The following is a 23,955-nucleotide window of genomic DNA, read 5'->3' on the forward strand; positions in this document are numbered from 1 at the left end:
GGTGGCCGTCCGATTACACACGTTTTTACCTGAAGTTATTATGTCAAAATCATTACAATAGAAAATATATCATATTGGTTCGGACTGGAGACAAAAGGCCATGCAAGAGTCCCCTCGGTGCTTCTGCTCTTGAACTCTCTGCTCCAGCAGGAGGGCGGCCGTAGAAGACGGGAAAAGAGACAGGCGGCGCACCCGGGAGCCGAGCACTCACTCGCACTCAGTCCTCTCCAAAACGCTTCTGTGTGTTTCCCGCTAGTCCTGCTCCCCTCATGCCAGTTTTCATGAGAGGAAAGCCTGGGGGCTGCCACTGACTTCGTCTCCAACATTAAACATCTCTAGACTTAGGAACTTGACTAGTCACCAGAAAAATATCCAGTTTTTTTTTTTTAATTCTTTTTTTCAACGTTTATTTATTTTTGGGACAGAGAGAGACAGAGCACGAACGGGGGAGGGGCAGAGAGAGAGAGGGAGACACAGAATCGGAAACAGGCTCCAGGCTCTGAGCCATCAGCCCAGAGCCCGACGCGGGGCTCGAACTCCCGGACCGCGAGATCGTGACCTGGCTGAAGTCGGACGCTTAACCGACTGCGCCACCCAGGCGCCCCGAAAAATATCCAGTTTTTAATGGTGAAAGAAACTTTCTAAGGGCATAAAAGGTTTTCCCTGAAAGCACCACAGAACTGGTGGGATTAAAGCCAACTTCGTTTTAGAAAAGTGCACTTCAACTCAAGTACGGGGTGGGTATTGGAATAGGACGAGTTCTAAAAGGCTTCAGTAAACTCAAGTTTAAGATGTTTTTGTTGAAAAATAGAGTAAAATGACTCATTTTAAAGGGACAAAGTTAACAACCTAACAGTTGAATGATCAACCTACTAAGCCTATTAATTTGGCTAGTTGGACAAACCGCACTCCTTACCTTCTGAAAGCAGGGTAAAATCGATATAGCAGGGCTGCATTTTCTAATTACGGTGGAAGACACTGCGTGTGAGGAGGAATACTTCACAAACGCTATTTCCCTTTTTAAAAACTCATTCAGGGGCGCCTGGGTGGCGCAGTCGGTTAAGCGTCCAACTTCAGCCAGGTCACGACCTCACGGTCCATGAGTTCGAGCCCCGCGTCGGGCTCTGGGCTGACGGCTCAGAGACTGGAGCCTGTTTCCGATTCTATGTCTCCCTCTCTCTCTGCCCCTCCCCTGTTCATGCTCTGTCTCTCTCTGTCCCAAAAATAAATAAACGTTGAAAAAAAAAATTAAAAAAAAAAAACAAAAACTCATTCAGCCTTCTTGAATCAAAAAATTGAGCCATACCTTCAAAAAAATCAAAATCTTGTAAGTCATCAGGCAGCCGTGGCAGGACGTCTGAAAAGTCCTCCTGGTTCAATTCCAAGTCATGTGGAATGTCAGTGATCTCATTGGCAATGTCGTCCGGCAACTCATCAGCACTCAGCTCCGGCGTGGATGGGCTCCTGGGGAAGAGGACACAGTTGGCCCCATCACGCCCCTTATCCCTTCACACCAGTGTCCCCAAGACACGTTCGTCAAATGTGAAAATGGGAAATCCTAGCTTAAAATGTCTCCTTTTCCTACTTCCAGAAAAGGAAATTTACAAGCAAAAGGAAGACCTGACCATACTCAGTCACACAGCCCCAAAATCTTCACCCATGTAGGAAGAGAAGGCAACCGTTTCGAGATAGCTTTACCTCACATTAGTAGAACAAATCACAATTTTGTGCATTGAGTGTGTCTTAATACTTTTTAGAATTTCAAGTCTAGTCAAATAGTAATTTTTAAAAAGTGAAATGGACAGATAAAACCGAAATGTCTAGCTGAAACAGAAGCCTCATTCGACTGGTCAAAATGCTTAACTCCTGCCAAAATCAGTAAGGTATCAGATTTCTGACGGAACATTTCTGTCGAAACATATATGGAATTTCTGCTAAAGCAGAAAAATCTGAGGGCAGACAATTAAATTCTCAATTTCAGCATCTGCTTTCTGTGTTACAGTCAAAAACTTTATTTCAGATCTCACCCAGTCAGATATTTGGTAAAAATTACATTGAAGACTACAAGGTCTAGGCTCGTCTATCGAATGGCTTCGGTGGCCGAGCGGCAACGCTACAGAGATGATGCTAGGTGTTGTGAGAAGCATCACTGACCGGATCTGAGCGGTCTCCACTGGCAGTGAGACGCTGGTGGGCATGCTGAGGTTCCCTTGGGGGACTGCAGGGGGAATGGGTTTTTGGGGTCGACGAGGTCCACGCCGTCTCTTCTTCTTGTGTTTTTTGGTAAGTGCAGGAGGCTTGGTTTTTTTCCTGGGTTTCCTCTGCTGCTGGTGCTGAACTTTACGGGAGCTATCTCCTCTCAAGAAATTATCCTTTGAAATGAACAAATGGGTATTTTTAAACTGAGAATGTTTGGGAAAAGCCTAAGAGCTATCTGAAAAAAATTACTCCCATCTCTTACCATTCTATAGAATGCCTAAAACATACTGTATACCTACAGCAAATATAACCATAAGTAAATGAGTAAAGAATTCATTTTTTCAACTTAATTCAAATTAATCCAAATCAATACATACAGTTCACCCCACACTTAAGGACACTGTGAGATTTTGGCAGGCCGAGAGGGAGGTGTGGGTGGGTAGAAGGGATAGGGGAAAAAAAAAAAAAAAGACACTGTGATAGGTGCTGTAGTGTTTAAAAAAAAAAAAAAAAACCAGAATGAATGAAATGTAATTGCATTCTCAAAAGAAATTACTCTTTCATGGAAAGAACAAGAACATAAGTATACATAAATACAGTACAGAGAAAATAGGGCAATAATGGCATAAATACCTTCCATGCATGTACAAAAGGAAAATCAATTACTTTTAGTTTTGTGGGATTAAAAGATAAGTAGGATTTTAAGTCACTGGGGTAAGGGGAAGATCATTCTATAGCAATGACACTCACAAGACAAAACAGCAAATAATTGGGTATGACTGGTGCTTGGGGTATGGTGTAATGGAGGATGGAATATAAAAAGTAAGCTGTAAAGAAGTTGAGGACCAGATCACGTACGACTTTGATTACCATGTTCAGGATTTTCAGCTTCATTTTATAGGCAATGGGAAATGATTTTTGATGAAAGGAGTAACACAACTTGACAAATGCTTTAAAGGGATTCAGAACACTGGCAGCAATGAAACAGACAAGGCAAGAGAATGGAGGTATTATTTCCAATCAGAGGGCCATTTCAACAGTCAATACAAGATAAATGGCTACGGGCAATGTGAGTGGGAATGGAAAAGCAAGGCTCTGTAGGGACAGAATTCTCAAGATGTGACAGCTCCTTGGATGAAGGGAAGAACACTCTAACATGTCTCTCTAGGGTTTCTAGGTTGGGAGACTGTTAGATGATACCATTAGTTGGAACAGAGCACACAGCAGAATATGGACTCAGAAGAGAAGTTAAGGAATTCAGCTTGGCTCCCATATAATTTGAGGTACGAAGATGTCCCAAGAGATAGAGGAGGAAATGGTATGAGGGATAAAGAAAGGGATGGAGATGTAGCCTCAGAAATCATGACACCGTAAAAGCCCTTCAAGTAACTTACATGGACCAGGGAGACAAGGTAAAGAGAGAAGACAAAGGGACCGCAGCTTTATATAACTGCTGCTACTCACTTGAGTGAACAAGGTAAGAACCAGCAAGGAGGAATAAGAGATTAACAATACAACCAGCTTTCTTCATCGGCCACCCTTCAATCTGAATACTGCATTTCATCAGTTCCAAGGTACATTTTAGTATCTCTGCAACTGGGCTGCAACTGCTGTTGGCCCGGTGATGGTCATTACAGTTGGCATGGTCTACGTATGTGCGAGGGTGACAACAGTTCTTTGTACCGTCACTGTTTGACTCAAGGCATGTGCATTGTTGGTTTCACATGAAGAGGGAAAACTGTTGTGTGTACAAAAGCACGAACAGTAGCTGAGGGCATAAAACTCATTAGTGAAGCAGATACTCATTGAAGAGGTGACCGCAATTCCATTTTTTTTTTTTTTTTTTTTTTGCAAAGCAACAACCAAATGAGAAAGGAAAATAACCACAAAGTAGACAAAGCTGTATCAAAGATGATGATGTAGAAACTACCTCCTTTTCTATCTCAAGTAATTCAGTTGAAACCAGGAGTATTAGAGAAGATAAAAATCTATTGTCTAACTAAGTCTAAAGAAGCTATTTTGATACATACAAAACAAAAACTGTAAAAGGGGCGCCTGCGGCTCAGTCAGTTAAGCATCCAACTCTTGACTTCCGCTCAGGTCACAATCTCAGTCATGAGATCAAGCCCCACATCGGACTCTGTGCTGAGCATGAAGCCTCCTTGGAATTCTCCCTCCGTCCCTCCTCTGCTCACGTACTCTCTCACTCTCTCTCTCTCTCTAAAATAAATAAATCAACTTAAAAACAAAAACAAAAACAAAAATTTTAAGTGGTAAGAAGTGTACTGTGCAGCATTTTTAAATTTCTTGGTGGTATACAAAATAGTGATTTTTACAACTGAAAGTATAAATCCAGGTAATCTAAAAGAAGTTTAACACTAGCCACATACTTGAATCTAAACACAATTACAGGGGCTCCTGGGTGGCTCAGTCGGTTAAGCATCCAACTTCAGCTCAGGTTCATGATCTCACGGTTCATGAGTTTAAGCCCCGTGTCGGGCTCTGTGCCGACAGCTCAGAGCCTAGAGCCTGCTTCAGATTCTGTGTCTCCCTCTTTTCTCTGCCTCTCTCTCTCTCAAAAATAAACATTTAAAAAAAAATCTTTAAAAACAATTACAGACTAAAGTCACAAATGTACAAATTTATAAAACCAACAAACAAAAAAACAAAGAAAGGCTGTTTCCTAGCCTCTAATAGTCCTTTTTAGCTCAATACTTGAGGTCTACTTTTATCGTATCCATCATTTAATTCAACAAATAGTAACTAAGCAGCCACCAGTACCCACCAGGATGCTAGGCATCCATCCAGGCTTTCCCTCTAGGACCAGCAGAAACGTTAAGCAGGAGAGTCTGTCCAGCTCAAGATACACCAGTCCTACTCATAAGACACTCCAGTACCACCTGGTTCTAGTTCTAGGTGTGTGTCTTATTCTCCTAAGCTTGTGCAGCCCGGCAATATTCTTGGTAATGTGCCAGGCAGTCCCCACAGAACTGCTCCAGAATGAGGCCCTGCCATGCTCTTGGTAGTCCCCCACGAAGCTCCTCCACAGAGGTGGCGCCCCTATGCCTTAGCGGCTTTCCTAATGCCAACTGTTCACTGCCTCCACTATTTGCAAACACTCTTCACTCTCAACTTTCTCACTGCCTCATTCTACTTCCGTGCCAGGATGCTGCATTTACTAACTTACCATCTGCTGTCTGGTCTCATAGCCATTGAATAACATGTTCTGTGTCACAGCCTGGATGTCCTGTAGCTTCAGCTTCTACCAATGACTGTCCCGTCCAGCGCTTGAGTCTAATTCTGAATCTCAACCTCTCCCGGCCATGCGTCTAACTATCCAACAATCACTTATTGAGCATCTTTGTTCTAAGCACTGGGGATACAGCAATGGACAAAAAATGTTCCTGCCTTTGTAAAGGTTATGTTCTAGTAAAAGGATACTGACAATAAATAAAATAGTAAGTAATACAATGAGACAGACATAAATGTTAGGAAGAAAAATAAGGTACAGTCTGAGGATAAAAAGTGACTGGGCAGAGAGGAAGTGGAAGGCTTCTTTGATGACGTGACATTTGATCAGAAACCCGAATGAAATGAAGGAGAGAGGCATATAGAAACCAAGGAAAAGAACATCCTAGGAAAAGAGAAAAAAAACAAGTGCAAGGCCCACGAGGTGAGAGCATACTTCAAGGGTTGAAGAAACAGCAAGAAGGCCAATGTTGCTGAAACTCTGGAAGTAAGGAGAGAGTACAAGATGAAGCTGGAAAAATTACAAGGGCCAGATCAGGAAGTCTCATAGGCCGTGATAAGAATGTTAGATTTGGAAAAAAAAAAAAAAAAAAAAAATGTTAGATTTGATTGTAGATGTGCTGGAAAGCCATTGGAAGGTTTTGACCAGGGAACTAAGGTGACCACAAGTGCATTCTCTAAAAGGCCTCTAGGGGCGTCTGGGTGGCTCAATGGGTCACTTAAGTGACTGGCTCAGGTCATGATCTCACGGCTCCTGAGTTCGAACCCCGTGTCGGGCTCTGCGCTGGCAGCTCGGAGCCTTGAGCCTGCTTTGGATTCTATGTCTCATTCTCTCTCTGCCCTTCCCCTGCTTGTGCTCTGTCTCTCAAAAATAAATAAATGCAAAAAATAAAAAAAAAATGTTTTTAAATAATAAAAGGCTTTTATAAGACATTCTGGAAAATGTGAAATTACAGGGGCAGGAAAACATCAGTGGAGATACTTAGGGGTAGACTACAGAGGGGTAGCACAAGAGAATTCGGGGGGATTGACAGCAGATCTTGATTATGGTGGCAGTTATAGGGACGTATGCACTGTCAATCTCACAGCATTGTGCACCCAAGAGTGGATTTTACTGCACATAAACTCAAAGGAAGTGGGACACACACAGCCTACTCGGACTGCTGTGTGAACAGGACAGCTGGGTGCAGATAAGAAGGGGGCAATAAGAAGGAGACCAATTAGGAGACTATTACAATAATCCAGACCAATTCGAGAGCAGAATGGTAGCAGTGGAGTTGGCAAAACGTGTCCGGATTCAAGACAGTTTGAAAGCAGAGCCAAGAGATCTGCGTAGGTTTTACCACCCAGTATTAAGTCTCTCACTGGGGGACTGATGGGGTACAAACGTTGCTATACTGAGACGTAATCTTTAACTTACAACAGTCCTTGTGACACATTTAGCTGGTGGCAACACCAGGATCATAGCCTTAGACTATGAGGTCCTGGTCCAATGGCCATTCAGTTACCCTGCTGCTCCCCTGAAACTGTAAAATGCTTGCAGAGGGAAAGAATTGTCTTACTCAGCTTTTTCACACATATACCTTGCATACTACCTTGCAAATAGCAGAACTCAGCAAGTATCTAGGTAAAAGTAATAAAAATGCACTTTTTAAAAATAATGATGTAATTCAGATAGCCCACTAATTCAGACTTACCTCTCCTTCCAAATTACTCTGAATTAATTAGGGCTTATGATACTAGCATTAACAGAAGCAATAGTTAAGTTCAATAGAATTATAGAAAGGGTTGGCTTTTGGCCAAAATCTTATCAAATATCCAAGACATTCACAGAATTGAATATAAAAAAGCAAAAATCTAAACAAATGGGGCGAAGAAAGCTTGAAAAATCTGTTAAGTGTCAGGAAATGTGCCTTAAGGCAAAGAGAGGTATAGAATGAGGATAGATAATAAACAAAATAACTATATGTTAGTAACTACTAAATACCTTCTAGAATAGTTTTTTTTTAACTTATTTTTAATTTATTTTTTGAGAGAGAGACTGGGTGCATGTGACTGGCCCACCCAGGCACCCCTAGGACAGGTTTTTTTTAATTTTTTTTTTTAATGAGGCTATGAAGGGACACCTGGGTGGCTCCGTCAGTTAAGGATCCGACTTTTGATTTTGGCTCAGGTCATGATCTCACAGTTCATGAGATTAAGTCCCACAGTGGACTCTGTGCTGACAACAGGGAGCCTGCTTCAGACTGTCTTTCTGCCCCTCCCCTGCTGAAGCTCATTTTCTCTCTCTCTCAAAATAAATAAATAAGCATTATTAAAAAAAAAAAAACCCACTCTTTAAAAACAATAATAAAAATTTAAAAATGAAGCTATGAAATATGGGTCATGACAAGTATGTTTACATATTATATATTACATTATATTACATTACATAATATGATATGATATATGATATTTTACATATTTACATACAGTTTGTACCAAGTCACAAAATATTTTCTACTGTGGACTGCTATCCAAAGTTTGAAAGCCTCTGCTGCCGAAAATAAAATCTGAACTCACCATTTTTTTGGCATGTTCTTCACACAGAGGGGTCTGGTGTGTAATGTCAAACACGGGCACAGAGCACTGCTGTCCGTCTGCAAACTTGGCCGTGCAACTTGAGAAAAGTTGCTGAGAGCGGTTCAAGAGGATATCTGTGTTTTTCAAAGTTAAGAATGTAATACACTGAAACTCAAATTACTTTTTAAAATTTGCATATAAAATCTGCTTCTTCCCTTATGTTTAGCAAGTAATACATTTTCTTATCTATAAAAGCTAAAGAACAAGCCCAACTACTGATGTGGGAAAATGGTAATTGTTGAATTTATCGGAAGATAAGAGTCTGTTTTGCTAAAGGGCTCCTAATAGGTGTCTCTTTAATAGCCTTTCTGATTTTTGTTATTTGGAAAAAGGAGGGCCGTTTAAGTCTTCACACACTATTAAAAGTTGCACTATAATGGTAAAAAAAACAAAAACAAAAAAACTTTAAGGAAAACTTTTTGCATACAATCCTCAGTAAGAATGGGGCACCTGGGTAACTCAGTCGGTTAAGTGTCCCAACTTCAGCTCAGGTCATGATTTCCTGGTTCATGAGTTCCAGCCCTGCGGCCGGCTCTGTGTTGACAGCTCAGAGTATTGCCAGCTCAGAGTGTGGAACGTGCTTCAGATTCTGTCTCAGCCTACCACTGTCCCTCCCCCGCTCACCCTCTGTCTCTCTCTCTCTCAAATACAAATATTGTTTAAAAAGAATAAAAATTTTAATTATATTTTAATTCTAAAAAACTCATCGATCCAAATTTGGATTTTTCATTTAGCATTTCCAACACAAAACTCAAACTTACAACTTATGAAAACTTACTTTTAGATCAAAACCATACCATTAAAATTGGAACATCAGTTTTATTTATTTATTTTTTTAATAATGCTTTTACTTTTATTCTTGAGAGAGACAGAGCGTGAATTGGGGAGAGGCAGAGAGAGAGGGAGACACAGAATCCAAAACAGGCTCCAGGCTCTGAGCTGTCAGCACAGAGCCCGACGTGGGGCTTGAATTCGAGAATGGTGGGATCATGACATGAGCCGAAGTTGGATGCTTAACTGACTGAGCCACCCAGGCGCCCCAGAACATCAGTTTTATATCATAAACATTTTTAAGCATCCAAACTTTTAGCCCCTGGCTACGTATTCTAAGACTTATTTTATACCTATCAAGAAAGTACCCTTCTGTTTTTCCTTTTTGCTTTTATAGTTAAGGCGATTTATAAAACTACATAGAAAGTGATGCTGAAAAAGTGAAAATTTAATCCCAAGAACAGAAAGGAAGGCAAAAAGTCAAAGACAATAAAGAACAAGTAACTGCTACTGTATAATTTTTTTAAATGCTACTCAATTTTAGATGTTTAATAAAACGGAAAATAGTAAGACTTCATAACCAGCCTGAATGAAACCCTTTTACCACAGGTTTCCTTCTAGTATATTCTGTCTTAATGTATCTTTTTTCCCACTCAGTGAAGTTCATCCTTCCTTCATTTCAAATCAGCACTGTACCCAACACAAAGAGCAAACTATTCCCAGAGCAAAAGGCACACTGTAAAATTGTATAACTTTCTTGGAAGATTAAAAACAGTTTTTGAATAATATGATTTGATTTTTCCATCAATTGAGTGTTATATATAGTTGCTTCTTACAAGCTACTTAAGAGGCACCACAAGAACTAGAACTCTGTTAACAAAATTTAATCAAGTGCCAGCCACTGGAAGAATCTGCTACTTGCCATCAATTTTGCCAATTTTGATGTAATTCTTGAAAAAGAATCACAATGATGTAAGCAGAGAAAAAGTATCCAGAAGACATCATGAAAATTAGAAGTTATATAAAAATTATTTTGAACGTCAAATAGTTATGATTTCAAAAGTCATTCACGTAGCTTAAGAATGAAATATGAACCCGAATGAGTTCCTACTTTTATGCCCACTCAATTAAGAGGATACGTTGGAAACAATGTCTGGTGAATGGAAGGGCTTTGTTAGGGCACTGTTCACCCTTCACGGTTCCACTGCATGCTGCTGGTTCCACCTCCCTCAACTTGGTCCGGCTTATGCTAAGGAAGGAAAAACACATTAATTTTTTAACAATGCGTTAGGAATCCAGGGCAACTTTTCAACACTATGTTAGCAGAGTGCAACACCAACATTTTACTTTTCCACATTCATTAAATGAAAGGTAAATATGAGTTACAATGACCAGTTCCAATATTTCCCTAATTTACCGACAAAAGAAATTATAAATGATTTCCACTATGTCTGGGTTTTTTTCTTTGTTAAGTGACATTTTGGTTCCTTTTACTTCACAAAGAAGCAACAAGTAGACAAAAGTGATCAAGAACATGAGACTAGATTAATCGGGTCTAATTCTGAATCTCAGCCCTAACTCTTACTAGCTGTGTGACCTTGGGCAAGTTACTTAGCCTCGCTTGAGTCTCAACTTCTTCACCTATAAAGTGGAGACAGAGTACCTTTAGTGGACAGGTAAGCACCAAGATGCAACACATCCAAAATACTTATCATAAGTAGCAGATGGTAGGATACCTAGTAAACAGTCCATGGCTGTTAGTTGCTGGTATTATTATCATCATCAGATTTGGGCCATGTCAAGCTGCTGAACAGTAAATGTGCAAAAAACTTGATCTATGATGTGAGGAAAGGGGTAATGATATGCAGAAATGATTGATTTGCTCTCACCTTCCAAAATGAACTCACTTTGGATATATTCTTTTAACTTTTTATAGTATGTGCAACTCCTTCTTTCATTAAATGGCATCTCCACTTGGCACATTCAATGTTTCAATGTTTAAATCCTGTTTTTAAATTTACGAATAGGCGATGTGTTCACATGGTTCCAGAAAAACCAAAGAATAAAAACCAAGCAGTGGAGAGTCTCCTTTCTCCCCTTGTCCCAATTTGCAAGTTCCTACTCCCTCTATAGTTAGTATTCATTTTATTAGTTTCTGGATCTTACCATAGTTTTACACAAACATAAAAAAAATAAAAATATCCAAATTCTCATAAGTACAAAACGACCCTGTTTGATTCTATAAAGCATCACAAACTAGTAGGCTTTTATGCACGTCTGAGCGTAGAAAAAGAATCTACGTAATACACTGAATCATAAGTCAGGCGTCAAAAACAAAATATCTTTTGAATTGTTTCTTTCTATATCTAAGGATTTTGATAGAATGGCTTACGCTAATTAGAAGGTCATACAGAACCAAAATTACATATGAATTTATAGCAAATCTAAACAACATTTCTATTATAACTTTCATATAAATAGTAACTGCAAACAGATAACCGTGGGCTGCCAGAGAAGTTGCTTTAATTGAGAGTTCTGTAAGATTTGTCAGAATCACAAGAGTGGGGAAGTGGGCCATTAACTCCAGCTCTGTAAAAAGGATACACAATTTCAAATAAAGGAAGCTTTACTATTTTGGCAGCTTAGCCCAAATTCTCTTGGTCTAGATTTAAATAGCAGGTAGTTCTCTATGCTGAATGGATAATTTTTGTAGAACACTTTTTAATAATTCGCTCAGCCATCTACAAAACCTGGGGTAGAGCACATTCCCTCGTTTTCTTTATCCTACACTTCAAAAGGAACCACCGGTTTCATTTTTTAAAATTGCTGATCTATGTCTTAAAACAAACAGCAAAATAAAGTCAGTATAAATAAACTCAAAGTCAGAATTTCAATATGCCCCTGGATAATTAAGGTAAAAATGCCTGACGTTAGATCTATTTTATTATCCAGATAATCCCAACAAAACAAAGGGAGAATTACCAAGACATTTTGATGTTTTTATTTTTTAGTTTACTTTTTATTTTTTAAAATTTATATCCACGTTAGTTAGCATACAGTGCAACAATGATTTCAGGATTAGTGCCCCTTACCCATTTAGCCCATCCCCCCCCCCCAACAACCCCTCCAGTAACCCTCAGTTTGTTCTCCATATTTATGAGTCTCTTCTGTTGTGTCCCCCTCCCTGTTTTTTTTTTTTAATCTTTTTAAATGTTTTTATTTATTTTTGAGACAGAGAGAGAGAGCATGAGCAAGGGAAGAGCACAGAGAGAGGAAGAAACAGAATCCAAAGCAGGCTCCAGGCTCTGAGCTGTCAGCGCAGAGCCCGACGTGGGGCTCAAACTCACAGACTGTGAGATCACGACCTGAGCTGAAGTTGGATGCCCAACTGACTGAGCCACCCAGGCGCCCCTACTGCCTGTTTTTATATTATTTTTGTTTCCCTTCCCTTATGTTCATCTGTTTTGTCTCTTAAAGTCCTCATATGAGTGAAGTCATATGATTTTTGCCTTTCTCTGACTAATTTCGCTTAGCATAATGCCCTCCAGTTCCATCCACGTAGCTGCAAATGGCAAGATTTCATTCTTTTTGATTGCCGAGTAATACTCCATTGTATATATATCCCACATCTTCTTTATCCATTCATCCATCGATGGACATTTGGGCTCTTTCCATACTGTGGCTATTGTTGATAATGCTGCTATAAACATGGAGGTGCATGTGTCCCTTCGAAACAGCACATCTGTATCCGTGAATAAATGCCTAGTAGTGCAACTGCTGGGTCATAGGGTAGTTCCATTTTTAGTTTTTTGAGGAACCCCCATACTGTTTTCCAGAGTGGTTGCACCAGCTTGCATTCCCATTGATGTTTTTAATATGAAAACACTCACTACAAGCTTCTCTTTTGTGTGATTAGATGCCCCTTTAACAATAGTTTCTACACAAATAGCACTAGTCTCTCTATTGTGGCTACAAGGTAGTTCAATTAGAGTTTACATACTTTAAAAGCTATTTCAGTGGCTTATTCCACATATTCACCAACATATATGACAAAGTTATTAGATGAGAAAGAACAATGTTATTCAGGGGCACCTGGGTGGCTTAGTTGGTTGGGCGGCTGACTTCAGCTCAGGTCATGATCTCACGGTTGATGAGTTCAAGCCCCGCGTCGGGCTCTGTGCTGCCTGCTTCAGTTTCTATGTCTCCCACTTTCTGCCCTCACCCTCACTCATGTTCCCTCCCTCCCTCCCTCTCTCTCTCTCAAAAATAAACATTAAAAAAAAAATTTTTTTTTTAAAGAATGTCATTCAGCTTATATCCAAGCTATATTTTAAAAGGCTACCTAATAAAAGGCAGCCACTAAAGTTTTAATTTCTAAAATATTTTAAAAGCAACTTTTTAAATCTCTTTTGTGGAACTGGTCTTTGAAAGCAAAAATATCAAATACAGGGCATTATCCAACTGACACTGATTTTTGTGAACCTAAAATATAATGTAAACTAGCAAGTTACCAATCACCAACAAATGATTATGGCTCATTGCTAAATGAGTACCAGTGATGCACTGGGCAACAGACTTTTTACTAATCTTTAGTGACATAACCAAAAGGCGTCTTGGTATTTGTTTAGTAATATTTAGTTATCATGACGTTTTTAAAACACCACTAACAGCGGTTTGGGAACTTTTCTGAAAAAAAGCGGTCGGGGGGACCTTGATTCTACCAGCTAAAAATCATAGATAAATAGTTTTCTACACAAATACTAAATTGTCCCAAACTCCGAGTACAGTCCCTTACATCTTTGACAAGGTCATAATAACATACTAGATTCAAAGTATACAGTGCTCTACATACAAACTGCTTCATGCTGGATGAAACTAAAGTTTCTACTGAAATGATACGCTTGCCAAGCATTATGTAAATGTTAGATAGCGTTATTTTAAACCTATGTCAAACCAAGTGAATTCTTTCAACAAATAGAGAACAGGCATGTTTAATTCTATTCATCTGTTCAACACTAGAGATTTAAGAACAAAACGTACATTGTTCCTGCCCTCACAAAAATTACTGTCTGACAGAAATATTAGTATACGATTCTACAATGAAGTAGAGCTCAATAAGCACGTGTAACAGGGGGACCAAACACAGTCAGTGGAACATGGGAATTTCTCTCCGAGAAGGCTAAGTCAGTAAGCGAGGACCTGACGAATGTTACAGAACGGACACTACCTACCCCCGCCCCTACAGAGGAGCAGGAACTGTGAGTGAGGGAGAATACTGGAGGCAGCAATCATTACGTAGGTTTATTAACTAGACATACAAGCTTTCAAACAACTCTAAATATGTCAAGAAGCAGAAAACTCTGAAGGGTATAGTTATCTTTTGGATAGATGCCATTAAAAAGTAGTTTTTTTTTTAATAGCAAATATAATGAAAAGCAAAATACACAAAACTAAAAAATATATAGATATGTAAGAAATATGATCAGTAGCTGAAAATCAAAGGTTATTTTTCTTAGTTTTGTCTGTTTTAAACCCCTATTTCCTCACCTCAGTGACTTATGAGCACTAGAGAAAAATTGGAATATATAGACTATAAATTTTTTCAAACTTTATCAATAATCCTACCCTCTGAGATAGCCACTGCTAATATTTTGTCATAAAACTCCTAAAAGTGTGTGTGTGTGTGTGTGTGTGTGTGTGTGTGTCTCTCTCTCAAGGTTGTTATCTGAAAAAAATAAGTAAAAAGTGTGAAATAATAAACTCAATCTAGAACTGTGCCTTCTAAATTTGAAAATTATTTCCTTAATTAAATATGAAGATATTTTGGAAACTTTTAATTCAATTAAACTAGTAGTTTCAAAAGGTACATAACCTAAATAAGTAATTACAATTAAGTTTTCACCACCCAAACTAATTTCCAAAATGGTAATAATACTACAATTTCTTCACTGAAATATCAGATAGCTCTACATTTCCAATATATGGATTTTCATTTAAAAACAGTATCACACATTATAAATCATGTTTTCAAAATAATTTTTAAGAACACAAGGGAATGGCTAGGATATATTCTTAAGGGAAAAAACTGGACACATAACTCTTAAACAGTATGGATCCAATTTTGCTTAAATACATACTTAAAATTTAAGGAGTCCAAAGACTAATTATGAAGTCATTAAAAATCGTGTTTTAAAGAACATCAGGAGAAAATGGCAATAATTCAATGTTAAGTGGGGAAAAAAGCAGGAAATAAAATATACATATAGCATGATCTCATTTTTCCTTTTTAATACCAATGCATGGCTCCCTGGAGACTTCATACACACGCAAACACACACGTGTGTACACACAAGCAGAAGAAAAGACTAGAAGGAAACAACCAAAATATTTACAGTGCTCATTCTTTGTTTTCTGCATGGTGATATTATGGAAAATTTCCCCTTCTTTTTTCTACATTTTCCAATTTACAAAGCAATTACCTGGACTAGAAACAGAAAAGAGATTTTCCCTAAAAGAAATGCAATGGAATAAAGTATTTTGAAGACATAATATGTGAGAAAAAATTTTTAAATAAGAAGTAAAATATGTAAAATGCTACTTTCGTGGTTAAAAAAACCCCCATAAACCCTACTTCTAAATAACACATGAAATTTGAAAGCATCGTTATTTTTGTAAAGACAGGTGGCACTCTCCAATACTTCACTACATGCATTCATCTGGCGGAGCCACAGCAATGCTTCTACTGTCAGCTCGTGGTGCTGTTATTCTGCCACCCGTACAACTCTCTGAGCAACAAAACCAAGGTGCAATGCTTCGACATTTCAGGTTTAAATGCCCACTGCCCACGGTGTCTCCGCTATCCACTCAACAAAATACAGAAGCCAGACAGAGACGAGCTCCTTACAAACAGGTGGCTGCCTAGGGCTCTAACCTGGTTCGGCTGCACGCAGCTCTCTGCAGTTCCTGGATTAACTGACCGGTACACTCGGGTTCTCTGCTGGCCGCCTGCAGCAAGGCTTTCCTAAACGTGTGCCGGCATTTCTTTTGACGAGATTCTGCCCGCTCCAGGCGGCAGAGGTGCTTATATTTCTGCTGAAAGTAAGTGCAAAGTTGGGTCACCCTGGAGCTCCTACTCTCCGTATCATCGTCATCTGACCTGGAAAGCGCAGGGAGAGAAGTGAAAACCTGATTAAGTGTGAGGCTCACTGGAGAGGGGAAAAGCAGGTCAAGAAGCTGGCCGACATGGGGTAAAATCCGTGGCAGGTGAGCATATGCTTAACAAAATTAGAGGATGAGAAATCCAGGAGAGCTGAAAAGTACCGTATTTCGACAACAAGTAAGGCAGCAGAGACAACCCAACGCTTTCAGAACCTTCTTAGCATCTCCTCGTTAGACACTTCATGCATCAGTGTCTTCTAAATTTCAGGTGACTTGGGGTTCTTGGGATTCTTGGGAAGAAAATCATGTTACCTTTGCTTACTAAAAGTCTGAGTAAATGACACGGCAGTTATGAGGAAACACTCAGCAAATTTCATAAAAGATAGGTCATACCCGAAATAGAGCAGTGAATTCCTGCAGCACCTTCTCGAAGAGCTGCCCTTTTATGTGTGCTGGTTTGAACGACTCTTTTCTTGCTAAGCACTTAAAGAATTTTGATTGCAGGGATCACAACCATTCCACAGTATTTTTCATTTTACCTTTTTAACCACAGAAGATATCCTAAACAACATTTCACGTATCATGGATTACACAGAGGTTTTTCTGTCATGATGGTAATTTCGAGCGGCCAGTGGACCCCCACTAGCCTGCAACCTTGAAAAGGATGCTGAGGCCACATCGAGACTCAACAAGAGTGCTGTGGTAGGCGGGCAGTGTCTACCCTGGTGAGGTTTAAAAGGTCACTTTTCTATGGAACAAATGTAATCTCACCTTTTACTCTTTGGAAGAATGCACACCAGACTCGAAAACTGACCCAGGTTACTTTACCTTCTTCAAACAGCACGTATGTGATACTACAGACTATTTATTATTTTACTGATCTTCTGTAAATCATTGCTTGGCTTCTCTTAACTTCCTAAGTGATATCATTCCCTTTCGTTTCAAAATAGTCCGTAGGTGGCTACTTTGCAAATTTCCAGTCTAAGAAGTAAGTCCTAAGAAACAAGTTCTCTTCGGTATAGTCTCTACTACAAATATACCAATTGAAGGATCTTATTCAATCTTTTCATTTACTCAACACTCAACTTTGCTGTGTGTCTATTATGTTGAGTACCATAGAGGAGAAAAAAAATGTAAGCAATTCTCAATGCAGTTTAGATAGGATGAGCACATACCCAAAGTTAAACAATTCAAAAGACGATCGAATCAGTAACTAGAACAGTGGGGCAGGCTGACCAATGATTCAAATACCTGACCTTAAGTTAGAAAAATCTAGGAGCTTCTCACAATTTGAGATCCCAAGACCTCCACTAGATCTACTGAACCAGAATTTCCATGGAATGGGGCCTAGGAATCTTTATTCTGAATTGTTTCCCAAAGTCCCACAGCAGGATTTCATGCGGGAGCTGTAGCTGAGCCAGTAGGTGCTATTAATATCCTTAACATGAGGCAGAGAACAATAAATGACAGAGTTACAGATATGGCTCAAGTGCCACTGAAGTTCACTAGCAAGTATGCTGGATGAGAGGCTTCGTTTTTTTGTTTATAAATGTTTATTTATTTATTTTGAGAGAGGTGGGGAGACAGCGAGAATCCCAAGCAGGCTCTGTACTGTCAGCAAGGAGCCCAATGTGGGGGCTCGATCTCATGAACCCTGAGATCATGACCTGAGCCAAAATCAAGAGTCGGACGCTTAACTAACTGAGCCACCCAAGCACCCCTGGATAAGAGGCTTCGTAGAGGAGATGGCAACAGAGCTGAACCATAAAGAAAGGGCAGAATTTAAAGAGAAGAAAAAGGGCACCTCACAAAGATAAAGGAATACAGGCCAGGCTTTGAAGATGGACAGGATGGGGAACAGTAAGTACTAACTAGCTAGCTTTTGCTAAGGTGTGGGGTACATAGGGGAGTGATGGCGGGAACGGTAAACTTTCTGAACCTAAACTAAACACCAGATGAAAGGCTTTCACTTTTATTCCAGAGGCAGTGAAGACCCTCATAGAGTTTGAAGAAAATCGGTAACAGTAACAGCTGGGTGCGAGAAAGATGACACCATCAGCAGACGGAAATGAGGAAGAGACTGGGGAAAAGGGCAGGGAGCAAATGATTCTGAAACTCCAGGTAACAGGTAACAAGAACCCACGCCGGGGTGACACGGCAGGAATGTAGAAGAGGAGAGGTAACCCGCATATATAAAAGGCAGACCTTGTCAACTGGGACAGGTAGATGGAAGGGACGAGAATCCCACGGCAGTTTCCATCACCGAAGACCAGGGCACAGGAACAAGAGCAGATCCAGGGCAGGACATAAATTCCATTTCAGACGTAAAGAATTTAAAGTACAGATGAGGTATCAAAGGCAGCAGTGGGAAAACCGTTGGACATGATAAACAGGAACACAGTTAGGGAAGGAGTACAGATTTCATAGCCCAAAACCAGCAACTGAAGGACAAGGGAGTGACTGTACGTAAAAGGGCACAGAGATAATAGAAAGAACAAGGCATATAAGGGCCATTATCATAAAAGAATTAACTCAATTTGGTGACTGGATATAAAGGATAAGAAAACCAATAATGACTCAATGACTTTGAACTTGCATAACTAGGAGAATGGAAGGGCTATTAATAGAAAAAAGAGAGGAGAAACAACAAGTCTTAAAGGGAAAGTAAAGCTCAGGTAGATAATCATTTGCCAAAGCTGTTATTTGAAAAGACTCCATTATATTATAGCAGGGAGGAGAGACTAGCCCAGCAGTTCTCAAGTGTACAGCGAATGGAGAGAAGCACCTGGATGTTGAGGCGGGTTCCAGCATTACAAAAGTATTCAAAGCTTATAAGGAATTTCCAGGCTTATCTTGTTGCGGACCAGGAAGCAGCAGTTTGCAGACCTGCACAGGTCCACAGACCACCCCTGGCATGGTCCTTAACCAGAAAATCTCCCAACATGCCTCCCACTTCTAAGATGTTGTGACATTAGTATTTCACACCTGGTTGCGGAGAAAGAGTAGCAAACTGGGCAGAGAAAGGCCAGTGTCCGTCATTGACCAGCAGTGACAAGGCGTGGCACCTACTGCATTCTTGGTATGTTACCTTCCTTCCTTATCTGTGAAATAAAAGAGACCTGGGGCTTGGGGGCGCCTGGGTGGCTCAGTCGGTTAAGCGTCCAACTTGGGCTCAGGTCACGATCTCACGGTTCAGGAGTTCGATCCCTGCGTCAGGCTCTGGAGCTTGCTTTGGATTCTGTCTCCCCCTCTCTCTCTGCCCCATCCCTGCTTGTGTTGTCTCAAAAATAAATAAATAAACATTTAAAAAAGAGAGAGAGCTGGGTTGTCTAGCTCCCAAGGTTGTTAGGAGAATGAAAAGAAAAGACTTATCTGAAATTAGAATACAAGTATAGCTACTATTATTAAATAGAGAAACCTAGGAATACTGGGTGGCTCAGTCAGTTAAGCATCTGACTCTTGATTTCGGCTCAGGTCATGAACTCATGGTTTATAAATTCAAGACCTATGTCCGGCTCTGCTGACAGTGTGGAGCCTCCTTGAGATGCTCTGTTTCCCTCTCTCTCTGCCCCTCCCCTGCACACATGCGCTCTCTCTTACTAAAAATAAGTAGTAAACATACACACACACACACACACACACACACACACACACACGCACGCATATGAGATACACCTATACCCATTAACTAGCCTAAACAGTTTTACCATGAGTTCTACCAATATCCAAAGAAAAACTAATTCTAATTACACACAAAATACTCCAGATGTCAGAAAAGAGGGAAATATTCTCCTTTAATACAAGTACCCTAAGCTTGATACCAAAAATAAGGGGAAATATGACAAAAGGAAAATTATAGGAAAAGCTTATTAATGATCCCAGAGGCAAAAAATATTAGCAAATTGAATCTAGCAGTATATAATAAAGGACATATCCAATCTGGGTTAATTATTTAATTATTTCTCAATCCTACCTTACTATATATCTCTTCTGCAAAACAACACAATTTATTCCTCTTTTCCTTTCATGTTAAAAGTTCCTACTTCCTTGCTTCCTCCTGTTATTTTCCCCATTTCCTTCTATTCTCTTTCCAGTCATCACTCCATTTTTAGAAATTCTCATTTGTTTTTATCACTTCAACATCAACTTATATGCTGCGGACATGAATTTGTTCTCTAGCCCATACCTCACAATGGTATTTCAGACACAGGATACTTGGTGTGCTCACCCACATCTAACTACCCAAGAAATGCTAGAATTAGCAGGACAGAGTACTGGGAGGAGACAGGTGCACAGAGAGAAGCACTCTGCAGATCTACAGACGATTCCCCTCAGTTCCTCACTTGAGTCCTGCGATCAGTACAGGCGTGTGGGAAATACTGGAGGCCAGGAAAGAACCACCTGAAAAAGAGGAGGCCCAACTAATTCCAGCAGCACACGCAGGGCCAGGGTTAGTTTGTGTTCCCACTATCCCAAGCGGAAAAACCTGCAAGATGCAGGGCACGGGGTAGACTACTCAAGAGCGTATGCCTCAGTAGTGGGGTGAAATCAGCCCTAAACTAAAGGCTGTTGTGGTCCCATTTCACAAAGTTTAAAAAGCAAGCCTCAAAAGCTGCTTCTAAGAAACAACCATCTCCCAAAACAAAGCTCTTTAAAGATGACAAAATACCAGAATCAAATAAGTAAAATTAACAATGTCTGACATCTAATTAAAAATTACCAGGGGGCGCTTAAATGGCTCAGTCGATTGGGCATTCGACTCTTGGTTTTGGCTCAGGTCATGGTATCACAGTTTGTGAGTTCAAGCTCAGCATGGGGCTCTGTGCTGACAGTGCAGAGCCTAGCGCCTGCTTCAGATTGTGTCTCCCTTTCTCTCTGCCTCTCTCTCTCTCTCTCAAAAATAAACATTAAAAAAATTTTTAAAAAACTACTGATAAAGAAAAAAATGTCAAAACTCAGAGAAAAAAAGATATATAATGCTCCTTGGACCAAAGATGTGAATGAGAGCTGACTTCTTAGTCAGAAATAATGCAATCCGTGTGAGCAACACCCTTAAGTACTGAAAGAAAAATGGTTAACTTAGGATTAATATCTTTCAAAAAATGAAGGCACACATTTACAAAACCATGGATGGACCTACAGGGTATTATGCTAAGTGAAGTAAGTCAGAGAAAGACAAATACTGTATCATTTCACTTATATGTGGAATCTAAAAAACAAAACAAAGCAGAAATGAACCCATAAATACGACCAACTAGTGGTTGCCAGAGGGGAAGTAAACCATTCATACAGAAAGAAAATGACATCAGATGGAAATACAGAACTATTCAAAAAATAAAGAGCCCTAGAAATTATAAATATGTGGATAAACACAAAAGAGTTATTTTTCTTTGAAATCTCCTTAAAAGAGAACTAACTGCCTAATACAACAGCAATGTGTTACGGGGGTTATAACATATGTAGAGGGAAACATATAGCAACAAGCGTCTATGTTAGATGCAAGGAAGATTGGGGTGCCTGGGGTGACTCAGTCAGTTAAGTGGCAGACTCTTGATTTCGGCTCAGGTCATGATCTCACGTTTCATGACTTCAAGCCCCGCATCGGGCTCTGCACAGAAGACTCCAGAGCCTACTTGGGATTCCTTCTCTCTCCCACTTTCTCTGTTCCTCCCCTACTTGTGTGCGCGCACCCTCTCCGCTCTCCCTCTCTCTCTCAAAATAAATAAACTTAAAAAAAAAAAAAAAGGAAAAGAAAACAAGGAAGATCTCAGATTTAACTAATTTATCACCTTAACAACTTGAAAAAGATCTGCTCCTCCCTCACTTGTGCACGCACACGCATGCTCTCTCTCTCAAAAAGATAAGCATTAAAAAACTTGAAAAAGACAAATTAAACTAAAACAAAGAAGAAAGGAATAAACGAATAGAAGAGAAGGAAAAAGTAAAGAACAGAAAGCAATGACATAAAGCTAACAGAGAACCAATGAAACCCAAAACTGGTTCTTTAAGCAGATAAATGAAAAAGAATAGAAAATGCACACATAGGGGTGCCAGGGTGGCACAGCTAGTTAAGTGTCCAACTCTTGATTCCAGCTCAGGTCACGATCTCATGGTTCATGAGTTTGAGCCTCGCGTCGGGCTCTGCGGTGACAGGGTGGAGACTACTTGGGGTTCTGTCTCTCCCTCTCCCTCTTTGCCTCTCTCTCTCAAAATAAACATTAAAAATAAAAGAAACTGCAGGGGCGCCTGGGTGGCTCAGTCGTCGGGTAAAGTGTCTGACTTCGGCTCAGGTCATGATCTCGTGGTCTGTGGGTTCAAGCCCCACATCAGGCTCTGTGTTGGAAGCTGGAAGCCTGGAGTCTGCTTTGGATTCTGTGTCTCCCTCTCTCTCTGCCCCTCCCCCATTCGTGCTCTGTCTCTCTCTCACTCTCTCAAAAATAAACATTAAAAAAAATTTTTTTTAAATAAAGTTAAATAAAATTAAATAAATAAAAAAATAAAATAAAATGCACAAATAGACATACATATACATGTCAAGGGCTCCAACCCAATTACAGTGTTTTCAATATAGTGTTGATTAAATAGAAAATCCACATGGAAAAAAAAAAACCGTTCCTTATTACTACCTCACATCATGTACAAAACATACAAAAATAAATTTCACAAAGATTGATTGCCAGTAAGATAATAAAGCTTCCAGAAGGTATGTAGCTTTATGACAGGTGGGTAAGCAATGACTGTTTAAAAGAGTCACAAATACACTAACCATAAAGAAAAGACTAATAACTTGTCCTCATTAAAATTAAGAACGGTTTTCTATCAAACATACCATTAGAAATATGAAAAGGTTAGCAGTTACTAGGTAATTACTGTTCCTTAAAAATATATTTAACATACCGACTTATTTCTGCTACTGAGACCTCAGGAAGAGCCTGAGAGAACTCTTTTAGCACATGCGTCTACAGTCAGACTAAGTAACCAAGAAATCTTTTACAAAACAAAACCAGGGCACCTTGACCAACACAGCAGGTACAGCATGTGACTCTTGATCTCCGGTTGTGAATTCAAGGCCCACATTGGGCGTAGAGCTTACTTAAGAAAATGAAACAGGGGTGCCTAGGTGGCTCAGTCAGTTAAGTGTCCAACTCTTGATTTCCGCTCAGGTCATGATCTCATGGTTCGTGGGGTCAAACTTCGCATCAGGCTCTGCACTGAACAGTGTGGAGCCTGTTTGAGATTCTCTCCTTCTCCCTCTGTCTCTGTTCCTCCCTGATTCTGTTCTCTCTCTCTCTCAAAATAAATAAAACTTCAAAAATAAAGTCTTTAAAAAGAACAAAACAAAACAAGGCCAAACTTTTCCCTAAAATTTCTTCAAGTATAATTCTAGTTTAGCAAGAAAACTCATGAAAAGGTTCTGGGAGGGGAGGGGTTTGTGGAGAATGGTGATCAGAACACTATCGGTTTTTCTTCCAAAATTCCAAAAACTCAATGAACTCACTGAACAATCTTAAATTTTTTTTTTTCAACGTTTATTTATTTTTGGGACAGAGAGAGACAGAGCATGAACGGGGGAGGGGCAGAGAGAGAGGGAGACACAGAATCGGAAACAGGCTCCAGGCTCCGAGCCATCAGCCCAGAGCCCGACGCGGGGCTCGAACTCACGGACCGCGAGATCGTGACCTGGCTGAAGTCGGACGCTTAACCGACTGCGCCACCCAGGCGCCCCTAAACAATCTTAAATGGTAAAACCTTTTGAGTAATTTTAAATGGCAAAACTTCTTGAGGATACAATGGACAGGCTAGGTAGGGTAGGGCCAATTTTCTACAGCTGTCCATTTTCTACTAGACTTAACCACAAGGTACAATAAATGACAAGTAGCTGCAAGACGAAACTGAAATAAAGTTGTTACCTGGGTAGTTTAAATACAGGACAAAGGTCCCCACGAGAGGGCACAG

The 23,955-nt window shown here is 40.0% G+C and overlaps 1 protein-coding gene across 8 annotated transcripts in view; it reads right to left on the reverse strand.

Annotated features, from left to right (window-relative positions):
* INO80D (INO80 complex subunit D) overlaps nucleotides 1-23,955 on the reverse strand; it is a 72,424-nt gene that overhangs the window by 12,513 nt on the left and 35,956 nt on the right. For all 8 annotated transcript variants that reach the window (XM_045034369.1, XM_045034371.1, XM_019838519.3 and 5 more), the window contains 5 exons: nucleotides 15,773-15,997; nucleotides 9,981-10,090; nucleotides 8,011-8,144; nucleotides 2,155-2,372; nucleotides 1,307-1,464 (listed from right to left, as the gene is read on the reverse strand). In XM_045034369.1, the coding sequence (XP_044890304.1) occupies nucleotides 1,307-1,464; nucleotides 2,155-2,372; nucleotides 8,011-8,144; nucleotides 9,981-10,090; nucleotides 15,773-15,997 (845 nt within the window). The remainder of the gene's footprint in view (nucleotides 1-1,306; nucleotides 1,465-2,154; nucleotides 2,373-8,010; nucleotides 8,145-9,980; nucleotides 10,091-15,772; nucleotides 15,998-23,955) is intronic.

Source organism: Felis catus, chromosome C1 (genome assembly GCF_018350175.1).
Source record: "Felis catus isolate Fca126 chromosome C1, F.catus_Fca126_mat1.0, whole genome shotgun sequence".
Classification (NCBI taxonomy): Eukaryota; Metazoa; Chordata; class Mammalia; order Carnivora; family Felidae; genus Felis; species Felis catus.